The 15,728-nt window shown below is 37.4% G+C and overlaps 1 protein-coding gene across 1 annotated transcript in view; it reads right to left on the bottom strand.

Moving 5' to 3' along the window:
* tfa (transferrin-a) overlaps positions 1-15,728 on the bottom strand; it is an 86,599-nt gene that overhangs the window by 8,164 nt on the left and 62,707 nt on the right. The window contains exons 14-15 of the mRNA XM_028794911.2: positions 14,734-14,801; positions 3,578-3,768 (exon numbers count right to left, since the gene is read on the bottom strand). Of these exons, the coding sequence (XP_028650744.1) occupies positions 3,578-3,768; positions 14,734-14,801 (259 nt within the window). The remainder of the gene's footprint in view (positions 1-3,577; positions 3,769-14,733; positions 14,802-15,728) is intronic.

Below are 15,728 nucleotides of genomic sequence, written 5' to 3'. Positions count from 1 at the left end.
TCCCTGAACTAGCCACACAGCCCCACAGCATGATGGAACATTTTTATGTGCAAATTGTGTTGAATTGTAGAACGATGTACAGATACACCATCTGCAGCAAGATGGTCTTACAGGTCTTTGGAGATGATCTGTGGGTAGTCTCACAATCCTGCGCATATGCTGCTCCTGTATTTTTCTTGGCCTGCCAAACCTGGGTTTAACAGCAACTGTGCCTGTGGCCTTCCATTTCCTGATTACATTCCTTACAGTTGAAACTGACGGTTTAAACCTCTGAGATCTTTCTGTAGCCTTCCCCTAAACCATGAGACTGAACAATCTTTGTTTTCAGATCTTTTGAGAGTTGCTTTGAGGATCCCATGCTGACTCAGAGGAGAGTCAAAGGGAAGCACAACTTGCAATTGACCACCTTAAATACCTTTTCTCATGATTGGACATTCCTGTCTATGAAGTTCAAGGCTTAACAAGCTAATCCAACCAATTTGGTGCTGCAAGAAATCAGTATTGAGCAGTTACATGCATTCAAATCAGCAAAATTACAAGGGGGCCCAAATTTTTGCACAGCCAGTTTTTCACATTTGATTTAATTTCATACAACTAAATACTGCTTCACTAAAAATCTTTGTTCGGAAAACACCTCAGTACTCAGATGTTTCTAGGAAATGAAAGACATACCACTGTTATCTTTTTTGTTGAAAGTAAGAGTAAAAAAAACAATTCTGTATTTAAGGACTCTAAATCTCATAATTATGTATCTATTGTATGTAAGTTTGGATTATTTATTATTTATTTTTTATCCAATTTTAATTCGTTTTTCTTTGCATGTAACTACTTCTTTGACATCTTGTTTAAACATCATTTGCATGAAAATGTTCAATAGAAATAAATGTTATTGTAAAAGAAGCACCCAAACATAAAGATTCCTAATTTTTGAGGCAGAGCAAATTCAGTAGATCTAGAAAGGGAGAAAGGTCTGCCAGGGATGAACTGGGAACTCAAGAATACTATTTATTGATTTTATTTGAGTCATTCATTATGTCCTTGATTCAGTCTTAATGGAAGAAGTGGAAGTAAATACTTCATTACGATTAACAGCTAAGAGCCTGATGGGTTTTGCTCAAGTCCTACTGTGGTTGATTTGAAACTGTAACTATTGTTATGGAGTTAATTGAATTCAGCCCTAAAACAATTACAGACAAACAACAGTGCAAACCACCCTGAATACTAAAGAGTAGCTATTTCAGTTTTTATGCTTATTAGCAAACATTGACTTAAATTACTGGAACATTTAAAAAGAACAAAATATTAAAAAACAAAAAAGAGTCCTTACCAATTGTGACCAGTAGGGGCACTGCAGCCTCCCGAACCTCAGACACAAAGCCCAAACACACTTTTATGTTCAAATACAAAATTTGTATTGAGCCCCAACACCTTCTTCAGAAGAATAACCAACAAAAAAATACGTTAACCACAATTCTCCTTCTAACTCCAAGAGCATAGCCCACTGCCTCCTGACTCTGACTTGCATCTGAAGCGGGCTTTCTTTTAAAGTCAATCTGGAAACTACATCCAGTCTCCTCTCCAAGTCATCCAGAGCACTGCTGGGTCATGTGGGAACCAGGGCAGTCCTCCCCCAGCAGTGTCCTCTGGCAGTCTCCAAATACCCGTCTGGGTCGTATTTCTGGGCTCCATTTCCCATGCAACCCTGTGGGTGTCCTAATCGGGTTTAGCCCTAAGGAACAGTGCCACCTGCCATGTGAGGGAATGACTTGCTCCTGGTATGCCCATTTTCCCCGTCCTTCCATTATGGCATTCTGGCTGGGTATGAAACCTTTCGTTATCCCGGCCAGGATGCCCATTTTCCCACCTTGTCACCCACACCATCTGACTCACAAAAATTCTTGTGTTGTTTGGTAAATATTTAGCATAACCAGTTTGTAATTTCTGGATTGATACAAAAAATGTAGAAACTGGAAGTCCAAATAAAAGAAGTCAGTAGCAACAAAAAATGCAACCACAAAGGTGCCTCAGTATTGAACTTCAAAATCACAGATTTTGCAGATCCTGATAGGTTAATATGTACCAGATGTGAAAGTGCAGACAGTGAAGCCAGCTAAGCTTTGCTCAGGGATTCAAAGTAATTCAACTATAAAACAGCCAGAGTCCTATTTCTGTAGCTCTCTTGGATAAAACATTCAGCCTCTTGCAGTTATCAGCCATTGCCAACCATTTGTTGGCATATGTTAAAATGGAAGATGACAGCAAAATATTTTCTGAGTTCACCCAGGCCAAAAAGATTCTACAGACCTTTTTTATCTCTGTTATCACGACAATCAAAACAAGAAACCATGATTTCTTAGAAAAGAGATTGTGTTTGTTAAGATAAAAAATTACTAGCATTTTCTTAAGGCTCATAATCACAATGATACAAATTAATAATCAGCTGCTTTGTTTTTCTTGTGGTCAGTAAATTCGGTTAGTTTTGCAATGCCAGGCCTTTTAATAGAGTTCGGCACTGTGCAATCTTGTTTATTTCTGATCAGTTTTAGAAATACTGTATCAGAAATGAATTCTGATGCCCTTCAAGTTTAGAGTTTATTGTTAAGCTAAACAGAGGAAATTTTGATCCCAATAAATCCAGAGTGTTACAACCGATATACTGTAGTATCTACCAAAATATAATTTTTTACAGAAACAGAAAGAAATACATGATTTTTGAACCTTGTAAGGTTACAACTAGATACCTGACATCCAGATTATGTGACACAAATAGTTTTGAGATTTTTTCATATTTATTCTAATATTTTTGTTGCTACAAATTGTATCAAAAACTTTGTTGTATCCATTATCCATATGAGATTAAAAATGTTTCTCCACTATCAGCGCAAACAGCACTGGTTAAAAATAAAATAATTTTTGGGTGAAGTATACTTTAAAGACATTATCTATGAATTTAAATGTGTTCTTCTACATTTTGATATTGTAATAATTTCAAATACTGATGCTTGAAGAATATGGTAGCTAAAACATGATCCCCTCCCCCCCCCCCCCCCCCCCCCCCCCCCCATCCTTTGCATTGTAATTTTGCAAAGTTGCATAATAATCTGTTGAATGCCTGATAAATGCTGAATGTTTCATCTATCTGTAGTACTATTTTTACTGATGCTGAAATAATTTGTTTTTCTGCAATACATATGACAATAAAGTAAACTATAAATCACAAACTTCAACTGCTACACTGCTACTCAACTCAATGAAACCTCAACAATTTGAAATAATACAAAGTCTAATGTGAAATATGTATATTTTTTACATCAAAACATTGTGGCATAAACAGTAGTTTGCATGTTCTTTCCGTTTTCAAATGGGAGAAATCGTATACAACTGTATTACACTCATAATTAAACATTAGATACATTTTTCCGTTTTTGTAAAGTTTCATTTGTTTCCACTTTTGTCTTTTGAGTAATAAAAACATATCAATGATTCCATTACTGGTCTTTAGCAATAAGGGGGGTATTTTTGTTATTATGTCATAGTGCAATGTGGATAATATTTAACATGTAAAATTTGTACCTACCTGTTGCTCCTTAAGGAACCAAACAACATCGTTCCTGCTTTCAGGGCGCGTCATGACAGCGTGGGCTGCCGTTTGGGCAAGATTGCAATTGACATAGTCACTGGGAGCAGCAGTTTTTTGCTGGCCATTGTAGCATAACAGCATATAATCAGAAGACTTCAGATTTTTAGCCCAGTCAGCGGGATTTCTGCCTAGAATCAAACAATATGCTGAGTATCAAAATGTTGTTTTTGGAAATTCATCAAAAAGTAGATAATATTTAGGTAGTGTTATTTTAGTTATCATATAATGTATTTACTATGATTCAAGCCTAATCCATACATGCTCAAACAAAAGATTTAAGGACTGAAGTGTAAAAAAAGGAGAGAGGAACACCAATACTCCAAAGCCTTAATTATTCAAATGTAATCAGTCATGTAATTTCTAAATACAAGGGACATTTTAAAAATCTCCAAACTTAGAAAAAATTTAGAAAAAAAACAAAGTTCCAGAACACTTTAAAAGAAAGATGACAAAATCAACAATTAAACAAACAAACGTCTAAAATCCTAAGTACAATATCTTTAATACTAAATCAAGAGTCAAAACTAGATGGGAAAAAAAAAAAAAAAACAATCAAAAGGACAAATAAGAAAAAGGAGAATCATAAAGGGAATCAATTAACTGAGGCAATCAAGTGGGAGAGAAGTATAGATGGATGGATTTTATTTTTAAAAACAACCTTTACTGACTAATCACAAAAACAGAAGTAAAGCAAATTTAAGTACAGTTTCCATTACATGATAACACTATAGACAAGTCTGTAAAGATGCTTTCCTAGTTCTGTATCAGTCTCCTGTTTATATTTTCCACATTTATTCCGCTTATTACTTATTGACCCCATTTTATATGTGAAAAACTAAACTGAAACCAGACCACAAACTGTAAGTTATTGTCATCATATTTACAAAATACATTCTTCACACACTACATATTTTAAACTTTGCTGGCTTCTTAGTAGACTTATAGAAGTAAAATCCACTAATATATTTTCATATAACTTTCTAAGAAATACAGTTACATCTTGACATCCCAACTGACCTTACTTTTGTGGGTTTTCCATGACTATTTTGTTTGTCCAAAAATAAAATTAATTAATTTCATATTTGTCCTGATTCGTTATGTAGTTTTCACCCCAAAAATAAACACCGTTCTGCTATATATGACCCCCAATCCCTCTGTCATTCTCTATATTACACTAAAAAAGGATTGGAGTTTTTTTCAATGCACGAAACAATGAAAAAATGCATCAATGTAGAGAAGTGTGCCAGGACCTGTGGCAGCCATACATGCCCAAGCCATAACACCCCCAGCACCACCATGTTTAATAGATGAGATGGTCTGCTTTGGATCTCAGGCAGTTCCTCTTCGTCTCCACACTTTGCTCTTGCTGTTACTCTAATGACGTTCATTACGTTTCTTTGATGTCACAAAAAGGGCAGCAGTCAGGAAGCCCTGGACACAATTGCTCTTATGCACTGATCTCCACTGCAGATCCCTCACCCTACTAGCCAAAGGCAGCTTGAACAGTAAACTATAAGCGGGATTTATTCCCTGATGAACTCTGACCTTCTGGCTCCAAGGGGTGTTGTGCTTCAGTGCTTTTAGCTGTCCCAGGTGGTTTACCTGCACACAAATCTTACTGGGCTGCTTTCCTGTCATTCTCTAAATTGGTTAATGATATAAAAAAATAAACATTGGTTTCTTCATTCTTACATTCTTGAGCATACAGTAAGCATGCACTTGGCTTTCTCAGTGCAGTGAATATGCTCTGGAGAACAGTCAGAGATTCACTGTTCAATGATGACTGTATCTGAGTTAGGAACTTCCCCATCAGGCATGCTAAATGCACTCTTCTCTCCTCTGCTACACTTTATGTACATTTACCAAGTTTACATGTCCTACCCAGTCAATGATGTTCTTATCTTGGTTATTTTGCTTGTACTGAAATTCTGAACAGAATTTCCAGGTGGTCCTGTAGCAGTATTGACAGCAGGGTTATACAAGTTTGGTTCTTCTAGAACCCATAAAGGAGAAAGGTCATCACTGTTTCTCTTAATGTATCGTAGTTGCCTTGCTGTCAGGACTCTTGTATAGAACTCTCTGGCACATGTAAAGTTCTGACTTTGTCTAGATGACATCATAATAGATTTTTCACAAGTCTCACCTGCTTAGCCTGTATAGGAAAAAAGTATGGCTAAGCTCATCCATTGGCTCTGTTTTGAAGGGTACAATAGTTTTTGAAATTGTCTGAAGGTGGAAGGCAGCAATAATACTATTAAAGTCTATAAGTCCTTGTCTACCTTTGTCTAGTGGCAAGAATTTAACACTCCTTCTACACCAATCAATGCCATCTCAGAAAAAAATAAGTACCTCCTGTATGTGGTGAACAAGCCAAGGTGGGGGCTGCTAATACATTTGTACCACAAATTGGATATCACCAGGTTATAATCTCTATCATTCATCCTCTCTAAGACAACTTATGGAAGATCCACTTTCTCCTGCCATCCCAGTTCTTTTGGATGTACTGTTCATCTCTAAGATGCACTCCTAAATACAGCAACCCCCTCAGTGCTCCAATGAAGACCCCCTTCCAAACAAGGAGGACTGCATCCAACCCAATTTCCAAGTAGCACTGCATGACTTTTACTTCAATTAAGTTTTGAACATGATTTTTTTTCATAATTCCACTGACAATAACTTAGTTTGTCCAGATCAGTTTGACTGGTGATAACTACAGCAATGCCTTCTGCAAAGGCAGTAACTTTCACAGTGCCCATTTTGCAATGAGGAATGGAGAGACCAAACAACACTTTTCTTAGTTCTACCATTAATAGCTCCAAGGCCAGAGCATTCCCTATAATGAGCAGTCCTGACTTATTCTTCTTCAAACATTGAAAGGCGTGCAAAAACCAGCACTGACCCTAACGATACCCGGAATTTGACTATATAGTAACTGAATGTATTTGGTAAACTGCTCCACAAACTCAAAAGCCTTCAACATATTCCATAAAAATGAATGACTAACCCTGTCAAAAACTTTCTACTGGCCAATAAAAATAATACCAGTCTGAAAATTAAAAAGCTTTGCTACAGCTAGAATGTTCTGAAATAAAGAAAATGTATTATAAAATGGACCTGCCAGGTATGCAGTAGCCTTCATCTGGATGCACCAGTTTCCCAAGAACTTTAACCATTCTGTTAGCTTAGGCTTTGGAGAGGATTTTATAATCGGCACATCGGAGAGACATTGGCCGCCACTTCTTAATAAGACATAAATCTCCTTACCTTGACAGAAGTATGATTACTGCTCTTCTACAGCTTTGAGTTAACACACCAGTTTAGAAGCTGTGCCTGAATACTTCCAACAAGTCCAGACCAATGACATCCAAGAATTCCTTATAAAATTCAACTGGAATGCCATCAATACCTGAGACCTTCCCATTGTTCAGCTCTGTCAGTGCAGTGTTAAGATCTACTAGGGTCACCTCACTGTTCAGATCTAAAGCATCTGCTTTGGGAAGCTATGGTAAGTCCTGCAGAAGGGACTGTAAGTCTCTAATATCACCATCTTTCTCCATAGCAAACAACTTTTCATAAAATTCATGGACCACCTGTCTTTTCTCACTGGGCGTCTATGTCTCTCTGCCATTTGGTTTTTGCGTTTTGTTATTTTACTCAAGCCCCAAGAAGTTGGTACATTCATCTAACTGCTGAAAATTAACTTTCACTAAAGCCCCCTGAGCTCTTGTCTCCAGCAGTTTAGCCAGTCCCTTTTTAAACTTTTTAGACAAGGGGTGCCCACACTTTTTCAGATTATGAGCTACTTTTAAAATTACCTACCTACATTAAAAAATTATATGTATATATACTTTATATGTATAATATGCTGGCATACCTTGCATAACTGCATGGACCCTTATGGCACAATACAATTCAATACACTTATGGTCACTACTTTACTCACAGTCAGCCAGGGTTGCATTGTCCGGACCATAGCTGCTGGTAGCCAGCCTCAAGCAGGCTTCCAAATGATCATCAGTCATGGTGGAACAGTATTTGGACTCAATAATCTTTATGTGAGAAAAGGCTGACTCTCATAAATAAGTAGAGCCGACTAATGCAGTCAAGGAGGTAGCACATTTCCTCATGTTTGGGTAATTTTCCTCTGTGAGTAAGTTCCCAAAACTGTCCATGAGACCCTCCACTGTAGACGAGTTCAGGTGAAACAGTGTTGCAATTTCTGATGCCAGTGAATCATCCTCAGCATCTTCCTTAAATGGATAGCATGTAAATGTAGCGATTGGCTTGAGTAAAGCAAACTCTTAAAACTGTTTGTCAAAGTCTAACAGACAATTTTCAATCTGCTCTGTGTAGTAAACACTGTCAAGTTGCATCTCCAGCTTTGGTGCGAGGTTCTGGAAATTTCCCAAATCAAGGTGCTGTGGCTTTGAGGACAGATGTTGCATTTTTCATTTGAAAGCATTAACTGAGCTGATCATATTGACCACTGTTTTGTCTTTTCCTTGTAGCTCTAAATTAAGCTCTTTCAACATGTTGGTCAGATCGGCTAAAAATGCCAAGTCTAGCAGCCACTGATCGTCATTAAGTTGCTTGTTTTCTTCATGTTTAATGGCAAGGAGAAACTCCTTTACCTCTGGATAGAGGTCTTGAAATCTCTGCAGGAATTTCTCCCTACTATGTCATCTCACGTCAGTATGTAGCAAGAGGTCAGAGTAATTGTTAACAGCTCCTCTTTTGCAATCATGTTGGTAAACACCATCCGAATAAAAATGCACAACTGGACTGTATCTCTTATGTTCGTAGACTCGTCTAGTTGCAGTGAGAAACACTCACAGTTCCCAATGTCCTTCCAAATCTGCTGTGTCAAATCATCGGCCATTGCTTCACAGTTCCATATAGCTGTACTTCTTGATAGCTACAGAGCTTTGATTGAAGATAATATTTCTGTTTTGTTTTTAAAATCCCAAAACAAGGAGTCAGCTTCCTCAATGAAGGCCTCTTTTATCTTCTCTCCGTATTGGAAGGACTTTTTAATGCTTAATGATGGAGTGACTCACCCGGAACAATGCTTCAGTGGCTACCTTTGTTTTTGAATTCTGCTGTCTGATTAACTGTGATTTTAGTTCCCTCACCTTTCTCTTTCTCAGCTCGATTTCTGGAGGGAAGTCAGTGTCATCGTTTTTATGAACAGTTTGAAAGTTCCTCTCCACATTTCCCTTCTTTGGAATAGCAATGACAGATCAGACAAATGCACTTCGAATGTGGTATTGTGAAAAAAAAAGTCCTCCTCCCATTCCCCATCGAAGTGGTAAGCTTTTGGTTTCTTACTTGGTCCAGCCCCCCAACTCATTTTTTTTATATCACTTCTTTAGTAGATATGAATTGGAAGGCTAACTAGGTCACTTAGCTCACTGGAGTTTTGCAGTAGCTCACGCGTTTGATCGTGCATGGTGACCCATGTGTTAGAATTGAAGAGATCTCAGACTGGCCACCCTGTACATCAATTAAGTGACAAATCCCATAGGGAGGACAGATAATAGACTAACATCTAAAAAATATTTTTTTAATGCCACGCGATCTACCTGCACTACCTTTCCGATCTACCGGCCAATCGTAATAGACATATTGGGCACAGTTGCATTCATGACCATTGTCTATCAGTTGTTGAATTTCAGTTGTGTGGCTTTCTAATGTTGCAGTTCCTGACTATAATAATTTGGAGACATGTATACTGCTGATACAAGGAATGAATGGGATTTTTTCAACCTCCCACCATTATTGTATGCTGGTGAATTCCTTCATAATCCTTTAACCTCCCCAGAAATTAATAAATAAATCTTTAGAATTCTGGTCTTTAAGGAGGAGTGTGTTAAAATGTCATTATGGACCACAGGGTTTTGTATGTGTTAAAAAGAAGTATACAAAACACCAGACTGTAATCAGAGAAGCCTGTCAGTACACTCTTAAAAATAAAAATCCTTGTTATTTTTCAGACCGATGCCATAGTGGAACCACTTTGGATTTCCAAAAAAAAACATCCATATAAAGGTTCCAGAAAGAGACTTAATTTATTTAGATCTGCAAGAGGTTCCTTACAGTAAATACCCATGTTTAGTTGGTATCAGATTTATGAAATACTAATGGGTCATAATTTTTAAAGGACTGCATATAATAATATATGCTTAGTCTAGGTTTTCTTAATTGATTAATGTCCTGCTAGGTGAACTAACATACATTAAAGCTTTCAGTTTTTTTCCTACATATTTCTCAAAAGAAAGAGAGCCAACTTCATATACAAAGAGCCCCTCCCATAGTGAAATGGTGCTTTTTGAAGCAAAAGTTCAACAAGAAACCTCACATCACAATAAAGAACCATAAAGTGCCATTAAAGAACACTCAAACAAAACTTTCAAGAGTGTATAACAAAACAAACTTTAACCTAAAAGGTGTTTAAAAGTATAAAATTGTTTCCATTCATCCTCCCCCATGTGTACTGCCTACAGGCCACGTTTTTTATCCTCCACATATCTTCTAGCCCAGACTTTCTTATTAGGTTGGCCAAAGCCTGTACTGAGCAAGGGTGTGACTCCAGTCTTTAATTCCTATACAGTTGAGTGTCAAGTGTACAAATAAAACCTCCCCCTAGTATCAATAGCTCCTTGGGGTCATACTGGGATAAAATGACTACTAATGGTTTGAAAAAGTGAAGATTTTTCTTTCCCTCATTTGGGGCATACACATTAAGACAAGTGACAACTCTGCTGTCAACCTTCACCTTCACTTTTAAGTAATCTCCCTCTTACAATTTCATCAATGCTGTAAACTTCAGCTTGAAACCCCCCGAGAAATAAAATGGCCACTCCAGCACTGATGTTTGTCCCATTCCTAAACAAATGTCCCTCTTCTAGTCTCTGGTCCACTCCCACTGATTTCTCTTGTCAGCATGAGTCTCCTGCACAAAAGTGATAGATTTTTCTGTCTGATAAAATCAAAGAGCCCCAGTTTCTTTTCAGGATTTCTGCTTCTGTTAATATTTAGGCTCCCTACATGCAAGTTCTCCATATTAACTGAATGCATAAATATGCTCATTATAAAACATAAAGACCACCACAAATCCAGCAGAGAGAATTACCATCAGGATTTATTTAAGTTAGATGGTTTCCTCAGTTTACTTGTTACGTTCTTTAGCTGCATGAGCTCTTTTGTATGAAACAGTACAGAGGTTACCAATGTCTGAACTGTGGTCTCACTGCCCTTGGTGTTCTCCTTATCTCCAGAAGGCAATTCATCCCCCAGCACTCCAGGCTCTGTTTTATTCTTATTCACCTGATCTCTAGACTCTGTTTTATTCCCATTCCTGTCACCCCCACAACTATTTCCATAACCTCTGCCACTACCTGACGATTCTGTACTTCCTCCCCTTCTTTTGCTCCAACCTCATAATCATTTCTCCCATTTTCTTGTATTCTTTCAGAACAGTTTTTAACTAAATGTGCTTCACATCCACTACCAAAACATTTCATTTAGTTGGAAGTGACAAAAATCACATAGTCCACTCTAAAATTCATCACCACATTTAAATCTTCATCCATTTTACCTAAAACCATATAAAATTGTATTCTAAAAGACAATAGATGTTTTAAATCAGATGATCTACATCCTAGCAGAATAAAAAGGATTTCTGAAATTGTCCATGACGCTCCATTTCTCTTTCTATAGATTAATTTTATAAAAACAGCGGTTTATTTGAAATTGTTGCTGTATGGGTAGGGATAGCCAATCCAGACATCTATACAAAGGAGGCATTGACCACAACCCTCTTCGCAATAACTAACAAGACTAAATCTACCCAGCGCACAAAAATCACAACCAACCCGCTCATTCATGGAGCTAATTTTATATCCTCACAGCCGACGACCTCACCGACCACCAACACCCTATCTCCAACAAGATAAACTTCTCTGATATGCAGTAAGTTTAATCCCATGGCAGTGACTAAAATACTGAAGGTGTGCGGCAATATCGGCTGCCATGGCCCAAAACCAAAAACAATCAATAACCACCCCAGATAGAAAATAGAAAAAAGAGAAGAAAAAATTAACAAGAAAAGTTCAACTTACTCACCACGCAAAGTCCACCACTCACACTAGAAACATCCACCCAGCTTACAAAGTGATAGGGAAAACGGAAGAAAGCAGAGCAGATTTATAGAGACACATGGATGTCAATTTATATGATCCCAGGGGGAAATTTCGCATTTTACAAAAGCTCAATAAAGAACATGGAAAAGAGTAAAACACACCACAATCATTGAAAAAAAGGAAGCTTAAAAGAAAGAAAACTTCTGACTTGGCTAAATATAAAAAGAACAGTCACAGTCACAGTAAGATATTTTAAAAGTATATTCCCGTCAGTATAAAGGAGCCCCAGCCAATAGCAGGGCAGAAACACAGATGCACCAGGGCCAATTAATTAATTAAGTACTGTGATATTTGAATACTGTGCTCTATAATAATTATGCACTTAACACCAGCATCACCAAGGCAGACAAAAGATGTAGGTACAACATAACCAGTACAAACTTAAGAGCAGGTGCAAGATGTGCACAAACCCAGAAAAGCAGAGACAGATAAAAATGACAAATCATCACGTGTGGAGCTCCCTCAGTTAATGTTTAAAATAACTGTGTGTGGGCTTATCTATGTCCATGTCATTCATAGTGAACAAACTTGGCACTTGTGATTTTGTGACTCTGTTTGATGCATCCATCACAGCTAATAATAGCCCAAGCCCTGATACTACCACTTTTATCTGACTCTGTCTCCAATCACCATGTGGAGGTCTACTGCTATAATAATAAATTTAGACGCAGAGTATTTTTCAATCTTTTCTGTAATAAAAGTTGCAGAAGCGATTTTATGCAGTTTCTAAAATTCATTCACAATTCTTGAAAAAATTATCTGTGTTCTTTGTGTAATTAACAAACCTACAGTCATGTGAGAAAAAAGTTCACACAAAATATTTTTTCTTTTTGTCACATTTACATTTTGTAGTTCAATGTGCTGAAATTAAAAAAAAAAAGAAATCCAAATTGTGCATGTGGGAAAATTAAGTACACCTCTACATGTATCACTACCTCAAATACCTAAAATTAGAATAAGTTGCACCAGATCAGGTTTAAATGAGTTGAATATCATTAGATTGGATTTTGGAGGAATCTGTCTGATTTATACCTCAGACATTTAGCTTGTTTTGCTCTTTATTGTCGAAATGTGTGTTGTCTAGATCTAAAGATCTCTCTGAGACCATCAGAAAGAACGTTATAGACACCTATGCATCTGGGAACAGATTTAAAAAGATCTCCAACCAAATCAACTATTTCAACATCCAGAATATCATCTACAAATGGAGAATATTTCAAGCCTTTGCCAACTTGTCCAGGTCCAGCCATGCCAGCAAGTTCAACCCAACAGCAGAATGCAAGATGCTGAAAGAAGTGTCTTAAGAATCTCGGAATTTTATCACAGCACTTACAAGTGGATCTTGCCACTTTTGATGCCAAAGTGCATGAGATGTTCCATTAGAAAACCTTTGCAGTCCAGAAAGATCATTAGGGCAATGACCAGGATTTCTAGAACAATGTGATGAGGACAGATGAATCAAATTGAGATAAAGAGGTATTTGGCCACAGTACCAAAAGACATGTTTGACAAATGTAGCATTTGACCAGAAGAACCTGATACCAACAGTAATGTATGGTGGTGGAAATATTACGATTTGGGACAGCTTTGCTGCATCAGGACCTGAGCAGCTCACCATCGTAGAATTCACTCTGAATTCTTTAATGTACCTTGAGGATAATGTGAGGCCATCTGTCAAAAGATTGAAGCTTAACCAAAAGTGGATCTTATAGCATGACAATGACCCTAAACAAAACCAGTAAATCCACCACAGAATAGCTGAAAAGAAAGAAATGTGTAGTTCTGGAAAGGCAAGGTCAAAGCCTAGACCTGAATTCATCATGGTGCCTTGAGGGATTTAAAATGGGCTGTGCAACGATTTCTGCATGGAAGAGTGGGAAAAACCTTTCTCCTTGTCAATGTCAGACATTGGTAGGAAGATTTAGGGAATGGTTACTTGAGTTTTTTTCTGCCAGAGGGGGCAATACTAGCTACTGTATTAGAGCCAAGGATATACTTACTTTTTCAACAGACGGAAATGGCAAAAAAACTGTTTATTTTTCATTGAATAAGTTATTGCAAATTCAGTTTTTTTAAATGACATTACTTTTAACTGTATTACTAGGGTGTTGTACTGTGTGAATAACATTGTGAATGTAGTGAGAAGTCAAGCAAACTGACATCTTTTCTTGGCTAACTAAAAAGATTACAATATGCAAGCTTTTGAGGCAACTCAGGCCCCTTCTTCAGGCAAGATGTAATTAATGATTAATTCTAAATAAGTAAGTATAATATCAAATGCATTTTTTCTCATAAGAAATCATTATTGGATTAGTAGTCTGAGGTGTACCTAGAATGACAGCTCTGTTCTGTTTTAAGGGTAGAAGACATGCAAGAAGAGTTATTTAAAGCAGGATGAAATTTTTTATCATATACAGTACATTGATTAAAACATATTCACGTTAGTCGTTTCTTTAAAACCCTTTTGCGAAAAAGAATAACCTTTATCTGAGATTGATTTCAGTAACCTAGTGTATCCATTTGGGTTGGATCAAACAGTAGTTACTGATTAAATTTCACAAGGATCCATAAGTATGCATCTGATTCATGCAATAAACATGTTAAGCCCTGCCTAAGCAGTCCTTGAATATTCTTGATAATAAACACATCTTTTAGTAAAAAATAGACGATCTGTACAAATTATTGGAGCCATGAAAGGAAAGGTGAAAACCTATCAATAAAGCTGTGTAGTGGCCAGTGGGACACACACAAAAAATAAACTTTCTAAGAGATAATGGAGTCAAACAGTGGTTTTATTTTCAGAGGTCTAGAAAATATGCATAAAAATAAGCTGATATCAGTATTCTGTATGTGCAGTTTTAAAACAGTCTTTGAAAATTAATTTACTCTTACCATCAGTATTTTCAGGTATTGTTGTTTGCTTTACAAATGCAACATCTCCTACTCCTTCAGCCAAACATCTAGAAAGAAAAGACAAGTTAAAACAAATTTAGGGCAATTTTAGTGTATTCAGTATAATCTGTTAAATGTGGCACTGTAGTATAATCAAGACAGGAATTAAACACTACTATCTAGAAAGTATACTAGAGTTATCTATACTAATAAAAGGCAAAGCCCTCACTGACTCACTCACCACAAATTCTCCAACTTCCCGTGTAGGTAGAAGGCTGAAATTTGGCAGGCTCATTCCTTACAGCTTACTTACAAAAGTTAAGCAGGTTTCATTTCGAAATTCTACGCGTAACGGTTGTAACGGTCGACAACGTCCGCCATGTTAAACTTTCTTAATTATGGCCCCATCTTCACAAAATTTGGTAGGCAGCTTCACTGCGCTAACCGAAACCGATGTATGTACTTATTTTGGTGGTATGACGCTACTGTCGGCCATCATATTGAACTTTCCAATGGTCTTTGTTACTTATGGGCCCATCTTCAAGAAATTTGGTACGCGGGTTCCCAACGCTAACTGAATCCTACTTACGTACATATATACGTCCATAGCCTGCAGCTCGGTCACCGTTGAGGCGGTGTTGGGTACCCCATCCCCTCGCCTCCCACGTAGTTGGCTGCCTGCCTATATAAGGCTGTCCGTTGCTCTGGTCTCTTCATTCCCTTCCTTGCTTCGCCACGGTATTCACGTCTCCCTGCTGATAACTGCAGCCTTTTTATTTAATCCACAGCTTCTCCGCTGTTTTATTGTTCGTTTATTATGATTATAGTTATTGTGTAGGTATTTTAGACTTAGTTTACATTGTTCAGGTGCCTATTTCCTAACATGTCTATCGAGGTGATCACCATCGATCAAAGAACTGTCACTTACCGAGTGGTTTCCATGCCCGGAGATGGCGACTGCTTTTTCCATTCTTTGTGTTACATATTGCACGGCC

This window comes from Erpetoichthys calabaricus, chromosome 2, assembly GCF_900747795.2.
Source record: "Erpetoichthys calabaricus chromosome 2, fErpCal1.3, whole genome shotgun sequence".
NCBI lineage: Eukaryota > Metazoa > Chordata > Cladistia > Polypteriformes > Polypteridae > Erpetoichthys > Erpetoichthys calabaricus.
The sequence above is the reverse complement of the archived record's forward strand: the minus strand, read 5'-3'. Positions and strand labels throughout refer to the sequence as shown.